The sequence below is a fragment of the Tarenaya hassleriana genome, unplaced genomic scaffold, assembly GCF_000463585.1.
Source record: "Tarenaya hassleriana unplaced genomic scaffold, ASM46358v1 Cleome81, whole genome shotgun sequence".
NCBI classification, from domain to species: Eukaryota; Viridiplantae; Streptophyta; class Magnoliopsida; order Brassicales; family Cleomaceae; genus Tarenaya; species Tarenaya hassleriana.
The window spans coordinates 231,777-249,502 of record NW_010970575.1 but is presented as its reverse complement, the minus strand read 5'-3'; the positions used below and the strand labels follow the sequence as shown (position 1 = coordinate 249,502).

The 17,726-nt window shown below is 37.6% G+C and overlaps 4 protein-coding genes and 1 long non-coding RNA gene across 7 annotated transcripts in view; 3 read left to right on the top strand and 2 right to left on the bottom strand.

Annotated features, from left to right (window-relative positions):
• LOC104803168 overlaps positions 1-2,052 on the top strand; it is a 14,148-nt gene extending 12,096 nt beyond the window's left edge. Inside the window, exon 2 of the long non-coding RNA XR_770144.2 lies at positions 1,762-2,052. This is a non-coding gene — a long non-coding RNA (uncharacterized LOC104803168). The remainder of the gene's footprint in view (positions 1-1,761) is intronic.
• Positions 2,053-5,450: 3,398 nt separating this feature from the next.
• On the top strand, positions 5,451-7,965 carry LOC104803167. Of its 2 annotated transcripts, none has more exons than XM_010527050.1 (2): positions 5,451-7,648; positions 7,740-7,965. In XM_010527050.1, the coding sequence occupies exon 1, from the start codon at positions 5,616-5,618 to the stop codon at positions 7,641-7,643; it is 2,028 nt and encodes a 675-aa protein (XP_010525352.1). In that variant the 5' UTR covers positions 5,451-5,615; the 3' UTR covers positions 7,644-7,648; positions 7,740-7,965. The 2 variants fall into 2 exon arrangements, with proteins under 2 accessions (XP_010525352.1, XP_010525351.1); XM_010527049.1 differs by having other exon boundaries at positions 5,452-7,648; positions 7,732-7,965.
• Positions 7,966-8,069: 104 nt separating this feature from the next.
• On the bottom strand, positions 8,070-10,382 carry LOC104803165 (histone H2A variant 1). 2 transcript variants are annotated; one of them, XM_010527047.2, is made up of 3 exons: positions 10,270-10,382; positions 9,870-10,002; positions 8,070-8,562 (listed from the first exon to the last, which is right to left on the bottom strand). In XM_010527047.2, exons 2-3 carry the CDS (start codon positions 9,981-9,983, stop codon positions 8,266-8,268), a joined length of 411 nt encoding a protein of 136 aa, XP_010525349.1. In that variant the 5' UTR covers positions 9,984-10,002; positions 10,270-10,382; the 3' UTR covers positions 8,070-8,265. The 2 variants fall into 2 exon arrangements, with proteins under 2 accessions (XP_010525349.1, XP_010525350.1); XM_010527048.2 differs by having other exon boundaries at positions 9,870-9,995.
• Positions 10,383-14,001: 3,619 nt separating this feature from the next.
• LOC104803182 lies at positions 14,002-16,001 on the top strand. Its single transcript, XM_010527065.1, has 5 exons — positions 14,002-14,559; positions 14,626-15,266; positions 15,340-15,476; positions 15,571-15,664; positions 15,734-16,001. Exons 1-5 carry the CDS (start codon positions 14,002-14,004, stop codon positions 15,999-16,001), a joined length of 1,698 nt encoding a protein of 565 aa, XP_010525367.1.
• A 285-nt stretch (positions 16,002-16,286) lies between these two features.
• On the bottom strand, positions 16,287-17,307 carry LOC104803181 (uncharacterized protein At4g04775-like). The gene is made up of 4 exons (XM_010527063.1): positions 17,285-17,307; positions 16,775-16,976; positions 16,471-16,707; positions 16,287-16,343 (listed from the first exon to the last, which is right to left on the bottom strand). Exons 1-4 carry the CDS (start codon positions 17,305-17,307, stop codon positions 16,287-16,289), a joined length of 519 nt encoding a protein of 172 aa, XP_010525365.1.
• Between the last annotated feature and the right edge of the window lie 419 nt (positions 17,308-17,726).

Sequence of the window (17,726 nt, the reverse complement as noted above, 5' to 3'; positions counted from 1 at the left end):
TGCGATTTCTTGGGCTTCCAAGAAACAAACTTGCATTTCTGATTCACATGATGGCGTCGGAATTCATTGCCTTAGCTTCTGCGGGAAAAGAAGCAGAATGGCTAAGGAATCTGGTATTCGAGATACCGTTATGGCCTAAACCAGTATCGCCTATCACAATACATTGCGATAGTGCAGCAACGTTGGCTAAAGCATATAGCCATGTATATAACGGAAAGTCTAGACATATTGGTTTACGACATAGCTATGTGAATGGTCTTATAAAAGACGGGGCCATAGTGGTGGATTTTGTGCGTACAAAACAAAACTTGGCTGATGCTCTTACCAAGAGTTTGTCGAGGGACATGTTGCACAAAATGACTATAGGGATGGGTCTTGGGCCTATTGATTAAATCACAATTAGAGGAATCTCAACTCAACGTCTAATACAACGTTAGATCTTGAGTTCAATGAGTTAAATCCTCTAATTTGTGGTTGTAGATGCTTAGAAGTAAATCATCCCGAGGTAAGCATCTTGGTTTGCAATGTAAAGAGGTTGTTTTATATTTAATGAATTCTTTGACAAAGTGCTTTGTTGCAGAGCACGATTTGAAAGAATTCACCTATGCGAGCATGAAGTGTGGCCGCTTCAAGATGTTGGTGGCTCGACATCTATGTGCTTGTGAAGGGGATATGGACACATGGCCGATATAGTGTCAAGATATACAGGGAAATGTATTGATTCTGTGTGTGTATATACATGGTAGCTCAACTAGGATTACGTAGGTTCAATCGTTAGCGACACCTACGGAATTCGAGTCTATTATTGTATATTACACTAAGTGGAAGTTCAATCGTAAAGACACTTTCATTTATCCGCAGAATTGTGAAGATGAATGATTAATTGCTTGATTGTCCATTGTTTATTTTACTCTAAAAATGGTGGAGGATTGTTGGTATTTTTAGAGTAAATGAATGGGGTTTAATATTAATTTCTCAAGAGATTCATAGTTATATGTATTACGGATATGGTGGAGGAGTTAAATATTCGTAAATGATATAATATGGATCGGTGAAACACATATGTGTTTGGCAGTAAAGTTGTTCGGTTTGTGAGTGAGGTATACCTCAACTCGGGTGAAGTAGAACTCAGTCTTCATGACGAAAACGAAATTTTCTTTACAGAAATGTAACTCGGTCCGTGTTAGATTTAACTCGAACCGTGTTGATTGTCTGAGAAAAAATTCGTGTTGCACAGAAATTTGACACGGCCCGTGTCAGGTGGAACTCGATCTGAGTCAAAAGTCTGTGAGAAGTACTTCATGTTGTGTCAAGTGTAACTCGGAACATGACAGTTATATACGAACTGATGCGATTCTTCGCGTAATAACTGCAGATTTTGCAACTTTTGGTGATGTTCTTTGGTGTTTATATACTAAAGACGTCAGAATAAGTTGGGTACGAGATTAATTCCAATTTTGAGAGATTTTGAGAGCACTTTCGGAAGTTTCTTGCAAAAACTATCCCGAGAGCTTTCGTTCATCTTCTTCTTCACGTTTCCTTATCTGTGCGTTCTTGAACGAGCAATTCTAGAACGTATTTCTCTTCATTGTATCTCAGAATCGTATTCCGGTAGTCCTTGCTCGTAACGGACGGAATAACGGTTTTAGGAAAGTGTCTATACGCCTTGAAGAGATATCCGGTCCCTCGGTTCGATTTCATTCTCGTTTTTCCGTTGTTTTTTATCCAGATTTCTAACAGTTGGCAGATATTTTTATGAAGGCTTTGGGCAAGAAGGAATTCGCTTGGTTTCTCGACAAGTTGGGCATGCATCATGTGCACTCACCAACTTGAGGGGGGTATTAGCGGAGATTACGATCATATCTTGTATATATTGTTTACCATATACATCTTAGATACTCTCCAGATTTTCCTAGGTTTAGTTGGCTTCGTTGTTTGTATTTAGCTAGGTTTTGCGCATAATGGAACACGCACGTTTTTCCCGGACCTCGACTTGTTATCATCGTTCTTCTTCTTCCACTTGTGCTTAAATCTCTTCTTCATTAATCTCTATTCAAAGTTATAAAATCTTCACTGTATATATTTGCATTCGAGTGAGCTATGTTATATAAATCCTAGATGTAACTTTTTCGAACTAAATTTTCTTTATAAAGGACGTTCAGTTAATTTCTCACCTAGAGATGATCAATCGATTTTTGAGTACTTAATTATCTTATAATTTTTTGTTATTTTCAAGGGTTTGGGAGTCTAAGATTTCAAATATAATTCAGACGGACACGAAGTACATCTAGGATTTATATAAGCGAATGAAATGAGAGATATAGGGAGTTTCTATGGTTACAAAAAAATAAATTAAAAAAAAAAGATATGAACCGTAAGATGTGCTGAAATTTGTAAAAAAAATATAGAGATTCAGATATAATTTTTTTCTAATCCAACAGTTTGGTCATAAACAGAAAAATCTCATATAAATATTTCAACTATTTTAAATAAATTTATTAATCTCATAAAAAAAATAAATTTATTAACTTTTAATTTGAAAAAAGAAATTTAATTAGATTAATTCGATACATATTAACATTTGGGTATTATATTGTTAAATTAAAATTAAAAATATTTATTTCGTATATTTTAAAAAATTGAAATAGGAGATTTTTTGTAAAAAAAAAAAAGTTGGTGAAGCTCTCTTATCAGGCCCATTAATTTTACTGGCTGGGCCTGCTGGAGTCCCTCGGCTACTAGAACTTATATAATAACATGACCTCATACGAATTGATTTTCTAATATATAGATCCTCCGATTAAACCCAACCAATTCGATCGTAATCCATAGTTGGATAAATGGAATCCAGCCAAATCAATCTCTAATCAACCTAAATAATTAAAACCCGAATCAAATTAAATCAAAATTTGTTTCCTTAATTTTTTAAATCCAAATTCGAACAGAAGTCAAATCTTTCTCGATGATGGAAAAAAAAATTGATCGAAACCAAACCAAACCGGACCACAATACCGAATAATCAAATCCGATTCAATTGAAGTTATAGAATAATCCGAAGGGAAATTTGTCAAGGAAACCGCTGTGGTTCAAATTTTGAAAAAGAAAAAAGGGTTGTGGAGCGTTAGAGAATCCGATCTGCCAAAAAAGCAGGGAAGAGGAGCGTATGATAAGATGAGGGACCCACCAAAAATATGTCACGTTTTGGCTTTGCCAACCATTTTGCACTTTCGCACCGACACATAACCTTGTTCGTTCGTTTTGTGTCTCCGTCACCTACACACGCACACGGAATTCATATCCGACAATTCTAATATTTATTTATTTATTTATTCAATTTTGGAATTCAGTATATAATTTTATTAACAATTTTTGGATATATCGAAATGAAATTCGACATGAGGATGTGATATCTTGTTGGTCCGATTGGCTATTCGATCATTTGAATGCAGGAAAATATATCTTGGATTGCTCTTCGGGGCCTGGTGTAGTGGTTAAAGGGCTTCTCCAAGAGGTCATGGGTTCGATTCCACTCTCCAGTGAGCCTGTCACTCTTTGGGTGGTTTATCTGTTCCACGTGGTTTACAGGCTATTACGTGGTTGGGTTCCCGCCCGAAGGGCTGTGGTTGGGTTCTGGTCCGATTGGCTATTCGATCATTTGAATGCAGGAAAATATATCTTGGATTGCTCTTCGGGGCCTGGTGTAGTGGTTAAAGGGCTTCTCCAAGAGGTCATGGGTTCGATTCCACTCTCCAGTGAGCCTGTCACTCTTTGGGTGGTTTATCTGTTCCACGTGGTTTACAGGCTATTACGTGGTTGGGTTCCCGCCCGAAGGGCTGTGGTTGGCCCCCCCCCGTTACCAAAAAAAAAAAAAAAAAAAAATCTTGAATTCTCGACATGTTTTAACTGTTGAGTTTTGAATAAACATAATTGATATTGTACGGAATAATTATTCTTAAAAATTATCCAATTACTAATAAAACTTAAAGTGTACGGAATAATTATTCTTAAAAATTATCCAATTACTAATAAAACTTAAAGTATGGACTGACCATGAAATAGGATTGGAATTTTTTGGAAATCTTATTTTTACATTACAGTTTAAAAAATTATTCTACATTTTGGAGAAGAGAATTTCCATAGATTTTTCCGATCTTTTGATATATAGTTGGATCGAAAATTCGGTGAATTTCGAGATTATAAAAAAAATTATGCTGCATTTTCTTCATATTGTGATTTTTTATAAAAACCACAATTTTACAATTTCTAAAACTAATAGTTTTAATAAACCAAGTTTTTGTCAATCAGATTTTAATACAAAATGAAAATCTAAATTCTCAACTAATCACAAACTTAAATTCGTTTATTTTTTATTATATGACGGTTTTGAAATTGATTTCAAAACTTATTTAAACCCCAAAAGACCATCTTTTTTTTTTTTAACTTTATAAAGTATATCCACCTTTGTATTCGACAAAATCTCATCTTTCCTTCGCTAGAGGTCATTCTTTCCCTCATCCAAGTTGGCATTTTTTTCCATTACACAAAGCAGAAATTTGAAAATTTTCCATAGTTTTTGCATAAAATAGTTCTCATATATATTCGACCGACTTTTTTTTTTCTGTTCTAATCACCATGACTTTAAACAACATCCGGAAATAAAATAAATTGATATAAGCTAACTTTTCATATTACTAGTGGTTAGTGCTTTATCACAGAGAGTTTAGTTATATTGGTTTTCTGATGGGATTCGATTCGATTATTTTTTAATAAAAATATTTATATTACGTCCATTTCGATTCAATTTTCTTTTCGAATTTAGTTTTTATTAATAAAAAAATGTTATTTTTCATTTCGTTAAATTTTATTATATATTTAGTTAAGATAAAAAAATAAAAAGCCAATAAAATTTAATTTTCTGTACTTCAATTAAATTGGATTTGATTCGTTTAGAGGTTTTGACCAATCATCTTCCTAGTAGAAATAGTATTTGCGTGACTTAGAAGCTCTCTAAATTAATAAAAATTCTTAATATATTATTCTTGTGGTACACCTTAATGGACTAAACCGAACCGACACTACAAAATAGAAAGGTTATACACACATAGATAAAGAAATAGTTGTTTATAGTAAATTAATTTACTTTTATGTGAAAAACCATGTATTTGAAAATACAATAATGTTGAGGCTATTTTATTTAATTCGTTAGGCTATGAGAATGATTAGGGAATGTGCATCACTTCAAGAAAAAAGACAAGAAGTGTACAATGCGCATTTTCTCGTGTATCACGTAAGGAAACAAAATAAATCTATTAAACCCCAAAAAATCATCATAATTACAAATAAATGAATAGAATTTGGACCCACAAGACCAAAAAAAAAAACCCACCTATCTCTCAGTGCATGTCAAAATCAAAGCATTTTCAAATTCCATAAATCAAATCTGAATTCTCAAACCAATCCACCAAAAAGTTACAAAGGCACTCAAACAACCCACCAAAGAAGAACAGAGCAGAGAAGAGAATCTTCAAAGTTTTCTCTTCCTCTGACCTGAGGAGGAGGAAAAAGAAAAAAAAAACATAGCTTCATCTTCAGGCAAAGGAGACTTTTGATCGAAGATGGTTCAGAGAAAGCTGTTTCTTGATGTCAAATCTAATGGTTTAAAGCCCGAAAACCGGTTTTCCAACCTCGCAACATCTCAAGAACTGAAGAAGAAGAAGAAGAAGATGAAGAGAACAAGACCCACGAGGCTCAAAGACACTGTCTCTCAACCTGGTAAACCGCCGACAGCTCTTGATCACCGGACAACGACGACGACGACTCCGCCGCAGAAGCAGAGTGATGCTAAAGTGACAGATGGGTCACCGAATTACATGAAGGGCACGTCGAGTTCAGAGGCAAGGAGAGAGAGTGTTCCAAGAAACGTTCTCGGGAAGAAGAAACTCTCTGGTTCAGGAACTGAGAAACAGAGCAAGGGTTTGCGTAGGGAATCGAGTTTGAAGATGACAAAGACGCCGAGTTTCAAGAGATGTTCGAGGATCGGTCGTTGTTCTGATGTGAATATGCAGAGAGCAACTTGTTCTTCGACTTTGAAGGACTCGAAGTTTCCAGAGTATCTGATGCTTAGTCCCGGCGCCACCGAGTCTGAAGGGACCTCTGCTTTCAAGGTCTGTCCTTACACGTATTGTTCGCTTAACGGTCACCTTCACGTGCAGTATCCTCCATTGAAAAGCTTCATTTCTTCGAGAAGACGAGCCTTGAAGTCACAAAAGGGTACGAAAATGGAAGTTTCTAGTCCAGGCGAGGAGAATCTGCCGAGTCCTGCGGGTGAAGATATCGTTTCTGTGGAGATTCAAGAAAAGGGTAGTGATGGTTTTGTGGAAATCTATGTTTCGAAGAAGAACGAGTCTGAGCAAGAAAACGGGTTTTGCAGTGAGGGTGAGGGCCAAGTTTCCGAGAGCTTATCCGATGGAGCTCCACGTTCTGAGATCGATTCTGAGGAGAGTTTTGGATTCTATCACGAAGTTTTCGCAACAAGGAAGGATCCAAATGACAGCTCTGAGGCTGGGGAAGGTGAAAAGGAGTATCCTTCAAAGGAGATGGAGTCTGAGAGCATTTCAGAAATCACCAACATGGTCTGGGAGGGTGTTTATTTCAAGAAGCCTGGTGTAGTTTCTGACAGTGCAGAGATGGTGAATGTATTAGAAGATGATATTAAATCAAATGAATCTGATAAAAGCGACGGTCTAGTGGCTCTAGCCGACGATGGTGCAGATGGGGATGGCACTGAGAATATGTTCGAGGAAAAGGTAGCTATCGAGCAATCAGAGAATGCAAATGACGCAACCGAGAAGACAGCTGAAGTAGATGAACATCAAGACACTGAGGATATTTCCCGTAGCATCTCGGGCGACGTTATTTCCCCGAAAGATCCAACTGTAGAATCGAAAATGGCTGGCGAGATCATTATTCAGATGGAAATGGGCTTGGAAATGGAAGACGATGACCTAGAATCGAATGATGATATGCCAAATACTCCGGATGACAGCCTGAGCTCGGAGACTAAAGGTCACGCAGAGTATGGAAAAAAAGTTACCGAAGAGAAAGAAAAAGCTAATGATCTTGGTGATGAACAGAACATGTGCGGATTTGGAACAACAGAAGAGATCAGCGAAGGGGAAGAGAGAGCTGCAGAGGAATCTTTTCCGCCGTATGACAGCAAGAACGTTCAAGGAGAGGGACCAGAAAAGATGTCGTTCGCCTGTGGAAGCAAATCCTCTGACCAAGACCAGACAGTTGATTTCAGAAAATGGATCATCAAGTGCAAGAAAACTGTCAAAGACATCGAGTCTTTGAGGGCATTCAACCCAAGAGAACCGAATTACCTTCCGATCGCGCTGGACCCGGACGACGAAAAAGTCTACTTGAAGCATCAGGACGTAGACGAGAGGAAGAACACCGAGGAATGGATGATAGATTACGCTCTGCAGCGCGCTGTGAGTAAACTTGGCCCGGCAAGGAAGAAGAGAGTGGCATTACTCGTCCAAGCATTTGAAACGGTCATTCCTGTTCCGAAATGTCAGACCAATGTGAAGGAACCCTCAAAGGCTTTCGCTTGTGGACGGTCACTTCAGGCTTGCAATTAACACAGGTAACAAACAGCACAGCAAATCGAGAGCTATATGTACGGCATCTTGTAAGAAATCTACAAATCCATTAAATTTTTGATTTCAGTAATGCAGGTCATGGATCATCAACACAAGGCAACACAAGGGAAAAGAATGGGTGATATATATATATATATATATATATGTATACAATATGGTTTAAGCTCTTTATGTAATTGTTATTATGGTGTGTGAGGTTAACTTATGTGACAACGAGGCATTGTGACCTTCAAGACAACTGTTTGATATTGTTCCTTATCAAATATTGTTGTTTGTTTGTGACCACATCATTTCTTTCTCAGTTTCCTGTGTCTATTTGGTAGCACTGAACTCTCTCTATCTCTCTCTCTCTCTCATCACTAAACTTTTTCAATACAAAAGAAAGCATTTGAAGAAGAATTGACATTCTCTTCAACACCAATTACCCAATTACCATACTCTGTTTCAAGAAAAGACAGCATAAGTGAAAACCAGAGGCATATGAGTTAAAACATTAAGCAATGTACACCTAATGAGAGGATGAGGGTCTGAAAGAGAAACACATCAATGAAGAAACCAATCCCAGATTAGCTACTAGTTAACCAAAAGACACACAACCTAATCAGTCCTTGGTGGTTTTGTTGATGAGTGATTTGTGGATGTGAGGGATGACACCTCCTCCAGCAATGGTACCCTTGATGAGAGTGTCGAGCTCCTCGTCCCCTCTGATGGCAAGCTGCAAATGCCTCGGTGTTATTCTCTTCACTTTCAGATCCTTGCTCGCATTCCCGGCCAACTCCAGAACCTCTGCTGTTAGATACTCGAGAATTGAGGCCGTGTAGACTGCAGCAGTGGCACCCACTCTTCCATGAGCAGAGACTCTCGTCTTCAGCTGCCGGTGGATACGACCCACTGGAAACTGGTTTAATCATATAATAATGGAGAGGCAGAGAAAGTTCAGGACAGTTTTAAATTCATGAGAAATCCCAAATATTGCAGAGAACATATGCCGTTGGAGATTGTCAAATGTCGGGAGGAATCATTTCTAAGCAATACAACAGTTATATCTATTGGTTTATCACTTATCAGAAACAAACAAAGTGCTTCTTAGAGAGTAGAAACAATAGTAACAAACAAGGAATTACATTATGTGCAAAGAAACAATGATGGGAATCTTCCACTGGCCAAATCAAAACCAAACAAATCTTCATAAAATCCATTTGGCAATTACTCAAGAGTAGATACTTAACCTATTCCACCTGGTTAATTAAGTTAGAAAATTAGAAATATTTAAAGAATTTCAATAAACATGTCACCATTTAAAGTTTAGTTACATCTCATAACATTTGGTGATTTATAATGTGATAATGGTAATTAGATAGCTTAATTAGAAAGGTGGACTTCAGAGCATTATCAAAGTAATGTTAAATGATAAATACAGAAGCAAAAATATGTTTCCAATTGAGAAACTAGATGAGATAAAAGAATAATGATTGGTTTAGTTCCCAGTAAACAAAACAAAGAATCATAAAGGGGAAACACAACCAAACATAACACGTAATGGAAACTCAAAGTTCTTCAATTTCTTTCCAAATGTTTAACCATTTTCTCTGCAGGTGGTAAGAAATGAGGGGAAAAGAGAACAGATAATACTGCTTAGATCAATCTCAGTAATTTAATTCACGAAGAACCTTTCTGATACTCCCACAAAAAAAAAAAAAAAGTGAAAATCTAAACAAGGTAGATCTCCATCATTTGGAACTCAGAAATCTTTTGCAATAGACAACAAACCTCAACTCCCTAACACTGAACTTGCAGCAATGCAATAGATAGAAACAAAGACAATACAGAGTAACATCTTGTTACAAGAAACCGAGGTATAGAACACTAGTTAAAGAAAACAAATTGGTTAACCACTTTCCGTCCGCAAAAGAAATCGTGGCATAGATGCAACTTACGAACACCCATAGGACGTATATAACCCACGAATCATGTATACTCACAGAATATGAAGCAGGAAAATAGGGGAAACTATGGAGTCCATTCCCATTTTCGGACAGAGTAATCACAACAATGAATCCCAAACTCCTGCAACCTGGTCATGATCATGAACTGTTCCTGAGTCTTATTACGTTATCCGTCTCATCTGGACATGTCCCACCACATCAAAACACAAAGCATTTGCAACGCAACACCCCCTGCGTTTATGAGATTTCTAAGATTTACCTGAATACCGGCACGAGCAGACCGAGAGATGGGTTTCTTCTTGTCCTTGTCTTTGTCCTTATTAGTCGCTGTCGTCTTCGCAGCTACAAGCCCTTTCCCTCCTTTCCCCGCCATATCTCCCAAACTCTGATTTCTTTCGAAACAAAAAGAGCCCTTAGAGACAACAGAACTAAAAAAGCAAAACCACACCAGATCTGTCGGAAAAAGCTTCAATAACAGACTAATCGAAGAGAAACCTATAACGGAAACATCAGAACTTCAGCGAAAATCACAGTGTTCGAAGCTGGGTGTAGGAAAGCGGTGGGAAATATCAAAATCAAGTCCAAATCCCAGAAACAATAAGCGAATCGAACAAATTGAAGCAAACTTACAAGACCTAGAAGAGAGAAAAAAAAGGTACCTGTCAGTGTGTCACTAGTTCGAGAAGAGCAGCGAAGAAGAGGAAAGAGACGAAATCAGGAATCTGGTGTCGAAGACCGTGAAGAAGCGTTTTGAACGGGAATTATGTAGAAGTTTTTTAAAAGTTTTAAACTCCTTGGGGGGGATTTTGAGGAGTGGCGGTCGAAATTTTTGTTAGTTTTACAATAATACCCTTTAGGCTTAGGGTTAATTACGGATTTGGAGGAGGGTGTGTCACGACTCACAGATGGTCGACACGTGGCATGATGAAGCGTGTGAGAATGAAAGGCCAGAACGAAATAACGCAGCAAGAAAAAAAAATCCCGTACAATCAAATAATACAAACATTTGATCCAATATCATATAATTTAAGAAAAATTACATTTTTCTACGCGATAAAATATAATTTTTTTTTGATAAAAAATTATATTTGAATTCAAAATTTCTCAAATATCTATATTAATTATTAAAATTAATAGTAATTATATACATAATCATCATTTTCCTTAAAAATTTTCGATTTCTATTAACTAATGCGCTGACATGTATGATAGTTATAGTAATTACCTAACTAATACATAATTAACAGAATTTGAATGAAAATGATGATTATATATGTAATTACTATTAATTTTAACCATTCGTGTATACATTTAGAAAGTTTTGAATTCAAGTGTGTTTTTTGTTAAATTAAAAATATGTGTATGAAAATATCATATTTTGCTAAATTCGTATAGGAAAAATGTCATCTAAAACACGTTAAAATTCTCAAATACACATATTCTTACAAGAATACTGAACCAAAAAAGTTTTTCACCAAAAATAATAGACATTAATTATATATAGAATATAAAAATACTAGTAAAAGTATATCATAACAAAATTGTTTATGTTTTACAACTCAATTTTACGATTCTTTATTTTTTAAAATTTATCTATAACAATTTTTTTTGTAACTGTCTAAAATATATTTTTTCCAATGAAATAAACTAGACAATTATTCAAAAACTGATCATTTATTTGTTTGTGCAAAGTTATCTTCATAAAGTTATCGTTGAAAATGCAATATTGCAGAAATAACCTTAAATTTCATTCTATACTTCAAGGGATGGCCTCCTAAGGTTAGAGTTAAAAAAAAATACTAAAACAATAAAAAGACCAGTTTTGTGACAGCCTGGATACTGTAAGAGGACGGGGAGTGATCGCTGATGCGAAAGGCATGGACAATGGACGGCTCCTGACGAGCTTCTGGGTAGGGGGTACAGGGATGAATCGAACACACCAGAATGAGAGGGCTCCGAGGGTTGTGTAGGTAAGGGACTATGCAGTCAAATATAACTTAATGGAATTAATTGAGCTACTCATAGCAACAAGATGAATCTACCTTTTCGGTTAACCATCTCAAGAGAACTCCAAAGTTAAGCGTGCTCACTTTGGAGTAGTCTTAGGATGTGTGACCTCCTGAAATGTATTTTCCGGGATGTGTGCGAGTGAGGACAAAACACGCTAAAAGTTCCCGTATTGGTGTGTGGGAACAATTCTATCATTCCGTAATGGCCTTGCGTCGTTACAAGTTTACCCTTAAAAAATTGAATACATGACAACTCCCTGAAAAACACTAAGTGTTTAACAGGAGAAAAAATGCGAAACGACATCTCAGTTTTTCCAAAATTTCAAACAAACGAACGTCTTCTCCTCTCCTTCTCCAGTTTCTCTGTTCTTCAATCTCGAGAAAATCTCTCAGTTTCTTCTTACAAAATCAACTTTTGTCGGCATAAATGTTTCGTATTCGATTTCTTCTTCAGAAGATCTGCAGTGTCTCCGTGTTTATGTGTTTGTGTCGGGTTTAAACTCCAATGGAGTAATGTTCGAGTTGTTTAGGTTAGAATAATTAGGATTTTAGGTGAAAGATGATGATTTTCAGAAAGACGAGTCAATGGGAGTCGATTTTTTAGTCAGATGGTTATATTTGTCGAATTAGTCAGACCCATGAAATGGTCAGACCAGTGAAATGGTTAGACTCGTGAAGTGGTCAGACCCGTGAAGTGATCAGACGAGTGAAGTGGCCAGACCAGTTAAATGGTCAGATCCATGAAGTGGCCAGACCAGTTAAATGGTCAAATCCGTGAAGTGGTCGTACTTCACTGGTATGACCAGTTAGTTTCACAGTCATAATAATTTGCCTTGTCATAGTAATATAATAAAAAATGGGGAAAAAACCCTAAAAATTCCCGAACTTGTATTTTGGTGTAATATTAATTCCTGAACTTGCGGAGGTGCCTATTAATTCTCGAACTTGCAAAATTGAACACAATAATTACTGAAGTTGTTAAATGGTTCCATAATCGTCCTTAATGTTAATCGTTAAAAAATCGCGCTGACCGATCCGACGTGGCCATTTACGTGTCCAGCCAACTCATCGAATTTGTGCCACGTATACAATTTTTGGTTTTTCATTAAACCGAATTCACATAGTACCCGGTTCAAGATACAAACCGGTCTACAGTAACATTTTGGGGTAATTAAAATCTGGTACCGATCGAAACCCACATTTACCACCCATAGAATCGAAGAAACCCTAAACTTGATTTCTCCCCCAAATTGACAGCAAATCGGAACCCTGATTCCAGTGACACCCATCATCGGCGGTCTGTTCACTGCCGGAAAGGTGTATTTGGTCGCAGTCGGCGGTCTGTTCACTGCCGAAAAGGTGTATTCGGTCTGTTCACTCCTCCATCAAATCATCGTTGTTTGGTGCCGCTTCTGATTCGACTCCGAGTTTGAAGACATGAGGTATTTCGGTTCTGTTCTTTTACTCTTCTTCTTCGATTTGTGTTCTTTTACTCTTCTTCTTCGATTTGTGTTCTGATTCTACACTGAATATTTGTGGATTTGGTAGGTTGGTAGTGAATGTGTTTTTCGGCGGATGCACAGATTATGGCGAAGATGGAAATGTGGGATATATTGGTGGAGTGAAAGCGCAAGTGTTTTGTGATAACCCCCCTAATCTCTCATGGGACCAGTTTGAGGAAATCATAAAGCTTCGGAATGTGTATCCACCAATGTATCAACTGTCGTACAAGTTAGCAGAGGAAACATATAAGGATAGGAGGGTGATCACTCATAGGGAAAGTCGGTATGAATTTCGGGAATTGAATAAGATTGCGGCAAAAGCGACTGAGATCGATGTGTTTATCGAACATGAGGAAGTTCATGATGAGGAAAGTGTAGAAGAAGGTCGTGAGGATCCGATCGATTCTACGGATGGAAGTAATGGTGATGATGATCCTAGTAATGTTAATGATGAAGATAGAGATGAGGAACAATTTCAGTGTATAGAATCTGTGGAGAATGAAGTAGAGCAGAACATTGAGTCTAGTGAAAGTGATGAAGACAAGTCCGATGCGATTCCCGAATCACCTCTAAACACGGACGAAGAATGGCGGTCTTTCGAGAAACCCGTGAAGAGTGGTAGGATAAAAGGGGATAGACAAGTTCTACTTTCCCTTTGATGGTAGGCTGGAAAGAGTTCAAAAAGGCGTTAATTGACTATGTGTTTGACTCACAGTTCAACATTAAGATGACGAAATCATCCACAACGAGATTCTCAGCTAATTGTAGGCATAAAAAGTGTTTGTGGAGGGTGTATTGTACGCTTGATACGTCGTTCAACAAGTGGATGATCAAGACTTATCATCCAACACACAACCACCATCCAAATGGACATGCACCGATGGTGAATATGTATCACATTGCTGAACGTTTCAAAGAGGACATGAGGAGAAACCCACGACTAAGAGCTGTTGATATAAGAGTGGGGTTGTTAGATAGATATGGATTGATAATGTCGAAGAGCAAATGCTCTAAAGCTCGGCGTGTTGCGTCAAAAATGGTTACGGAAGAACAAAAGGTACAATTTGCGAAGTTATGGGATTACGAAGCTGAGCTTCGGAGGTCAAACCCAAACATAACCACTGAAATCGGGTTAAAGACAGAAGAAGGTGAAGAAGTCTTTGATCGGTTTTATACATGTTTCCATGTATTACGTGATTCGTGGAAAAAATGTTGTCGACCTATCATTGGATTGGATGGCTGCTTTCTGAAATGGGAGTTGAAAGGAGAACTTCTAGCAGCCGTTGGAAGGGATGCTAATAACGGTATCTATCCCATTGCTTGGGCAGTTGTGCGTATAGAGAGCATTGAGACTTGGTTGTGGTTTATTCAGAAACTGAAATCTGATTTAGCACTCGGTGAAGGAGAGAAATTAACAATAACTTCAGATAAGCAGAAGGTATTGTCATTTACTGATTTGTTTGTTGGTCAAATTTCAATTACTAAATTACTTTTTGTTTAATAGGGCTTGTTGAATGCTGTGGAACGTGAGTTGCCATTTGCCGAACATCGAATGTGTACTCGTCACGTTTATGCGAACTGGAGAAAAAACTTTAAGGATTCTGCGTATAAACGTATCTTTTGGAACATTGCTGCAAGTTACCACCAAGCTCATTATGACGCATATCTTGAAGAAATGAAACAGATCAATGAACAAGCATATGAAGCTGTTTTACATGCAGAACCGCACCAATGGGCTCGACCCTTCTTCAAGTCTGACTCGCACTGTGAAGACGTAGTCAACAATCTATCTGAGAGTTTCAACATGACTATCAAGGATGCACGTTTGAGGCCGATGATAGATATGCTGGAGATGATTCGCAAACAAATAATGCATCGCAATGCGAAACGGTCAAGATATGCAACTAGATGCATAACTGAGTTCACTCGTCATTGTATGAAGAAATTAGAACAATCCCGTCAGAAAACAAGGTTTTGTACTAGTATACCAAGTGCACGTCGACAATATGAAGTGGAAGAGTTCGGCATGAGTTTTTCGGTTGATCTTTCTGGAAAGCGTTGTGCTTGTCGGGAATGGGATCTGAGGGGGATTCCTTGTCAACATGCGTTGTGCATCATAAACGAGAAGCAAGAAGATGTTTCAAAGTAAGTGCAAAAACACAAATTTTCGGTTTCTATTAAGATTTCAGAATTAATATATTTTGTGTTTTATGGACAGGTACATATCCGAGTACTATATGACGTCGAAATGGGTTCAAACATATGAACATAACATCAACCCTGTGAATGGACAAACACTTTGGGAGAAAACAAATAAGCCTCCGATTGGTGTACCACTTAAGAGGACTATGCCAGGTCGACCAAAAAAATTTAGTCGCAGGAAGGAACCGTGTGAGTCGATGACAAGATCTGGGCACATGACTAAACATGGAAGACAAATGACTTGCAGTTTATGTAAACAACAGGGACATAATGCAAGGGGGTGCAAGAATGAACCAATTACTTTCTTCGGTTGTAAAAGAGGACGAGGTCGACCGAGAAAGGTTTGTCAACCCATCTGATAAATGTGTACTTTACAATATATCTGTTGTTTAACTTATCTGTCAGTGTAGGTGCAAGGAGAATCAAGCAGGCAACCCAATCCTCCTCAACCACAACCGTCTGGTGAAGGTTCCTCTCATCCTTCTCAGTCGAGCCAATCAAACCAGACAGTGCAATCAACAATCCCTCTTCCTCGTAGAATTCGCCGGGTTGTTACTTCAGTTAGACAATTTCAAGTTCCAAGACAACTTTAGACAGACAACCAAGATCCTCATCTCAACAACACATCATGAGGATCTTGTTAGGTTAAACCTTTGTTTTTTTGTTGTTAGTGGTTGAAGATAAGGTGTTTTTTGGTATGGTTGGACCGTTAGTGGTGTTTAGTGGTTGAAACTGAATATGTTTTGGGATGTTACATCTGAGATTGTTTTTGGGGTATAGTTTAAAAAGCCGTTGGATATAAGGTTCAACCTACTTAAGGTTTTTTTGTTGTAAAAAACATATGTATAACCACTGTGAATGCAATCTCTATTTCTTCTCTGCATATTTGAATCATTGTCCATTGTATCAATTCTAAATTTCTTCAGATTTATCATCCACCAATACTTCATACATGAATAAATATTACAAGATCCACATTAGGTCGAACACATCCCTTAAACCAACATCATCCCCAAAACACTACAAAAACACAATCTCGACGAGGATTTCAAACCAACATCATCAAATCCCAATTACTCCAAAACACTACAACAAACACAACTAATATAACTACAACTAAGAAAACTAAAACACATTTGCGACTCACACCTTTGTAGTCTTCCAACGCATCCTCCAACTTTTTTGTCTTCTCTTTGTACTCTTCCAACTCAACTTCCATCTTTCCGATGATCAATTTGTATACTTCCATCACATCCTCCGTCTTTCTACTATTCTCTTTGAATGCTTCCATATCCATCACTACTCTTTCTAAACCTTCATGAAGATTGTCCGTTTTTTCTTCCATCACCTCATCAAACCATTTGAAGAAGTGATTAAAATTTCCCTGAAACATTATACCAACAAGATCATATAAACCATAAACCAAATGAAATATACATTCAATTTTTTACCTTTACATCTTGTTTCTCACAACAGAAGAACACTCTTCCAGGATTATTCTCTGTTTTCGAAGTCAATCTCACAACATCACATCCACATTCGCATTTCCATGGATAAACCTTGCGTTCAATTGATTGCCCTTTTCTCCAACTTGATCGTGCACTCGATGTTGTAGAACTCTTTCCGCCCTCAGCTGAACAAGTGCCTTTCATCCTGTGTAAAACCATAACATTTCACAAGAGTACAAAACAATCATACACCTCAACCTCAACACCATATACAAAATCTGGGAATCGAAGGCCTCCTTTGTCTGCGAATCATAAACACCAGAAAATCCCCCAAGAAGAACAAAAACATCACAACGCACAATTTCGACCGAGGAGAAAGCCAAAAAAAGAGAGTTCTGATGAATTATGAACATCAGAAAATCCCCCAAATCCCCCAAAAATAACAAAAACAACACGACGCACAATTTCGACCGAGGAGAAAGCCAAAAAACAGAGTTCTGATGAATACGAAACCTGCGCTTTGAAGAAACATCCATCGCCGAAGAGATTTCCGACGAAATCGCCGATGACGGGTGTCACTGGAATCAGGGTTCCGATTAGCTGTCAATTTGGGGGAGAAATCAAGTTTAGGGTTTCTTCGATTCTATGGGTGGTAAATGTGGGTTTCGATCGGTACCAGATTTTAATTACCCCGAAATGTTACTGTAGACCGGTTTGTATCTTGAACCGGGTACTCTGTGAATTCGGTTTAATGAAAAACCAAAAATTGTATATGTGGCACAAATTCGATGAGTTGGCTGGACACGTAAATGGCCACGTCGGATCGGTCAGCGCGATTTTTTAACAATTAATATCAAGGACGATTATGGAACCATTTAACAACTTCAGTAATTAGTGTGTTCAATTTTGCAAGTTCGAGAATTAATAGGCACCTCCGCAAGTTCAGGAATTAATA

What these genes read in the sequence shown, in the direction of transcription:
- LOC104803167 (XM_010527050.1), top strand. Translation starts at nt 5,616, where the DNA reads ATGGTTCAGAGAAAGCTGTTTCTTGATGTCAAATCTAATGGTTTAAAG.
- LOC104803165 (XM_010527047.2), bottom strand. Translation starts at nt 9,983, where the DNA reads ATGGCGGGGAAAGGAGGGAAAGGGCTTGTAGCTGCGAAGACGACAGCG. An exon ending in CTGCTCGTGCCGGTATTCAG is followed by an intron (nt 8,563 to 9,869) that starts GTAAATCTTAGA and finishes TGATTAAACCAG; the next exon opens with TTTCCAGTGGGTCGTATCCA.
- LOC104803182 (XM_010527065.1), top strand. Translation starts at nt 14,002, where the DNA reads ATGGTGAATATGTATCACATTGCTGAACGTTTCAAAGAGGACATGAGG. An exon ending in AAGCAAGAAGATGTTTCAAA is followed by an intron (nt 15,267 to 15,339) that starts GTAAGTGCAAAA and finishes TTTTATGGACAG; the next exon opens with GTACATATCCGAGTACTATA. An exon ending in ACTTAAGAGGACTATGCCAG is followed by an intron (nt 15,477 to 15,570) that starts GTCGACCAAAAA and finishes AATGACTTGCAG; the next exon opens with TTTATGTAAACAACAGGGAC.
- LOC104803181 (XM_010527063.1), bottom strand. Translation starts at nt 17,307, where the DNA reads ATGGATGTTTCTTCAAAGCGCAG. An exon ending in GATGTTTCTTCAAAGCGCAG is followed by an intron (nt 16,977 to 17,284) that starts GTTTCGTATTCA and finishes GGTTTTACACAG; the next exon opens with GATGAAAGGCACTTGTTCAG. An exon ending in GTGAGAAACAAGATGTAAAG is followed by an intron (nt 16,708 to 16,774) that starts GTAAAAAATTGA and finishes ATAATGTTTCAG; the next exon opens with GGAAATTTTAATCACTTCTT.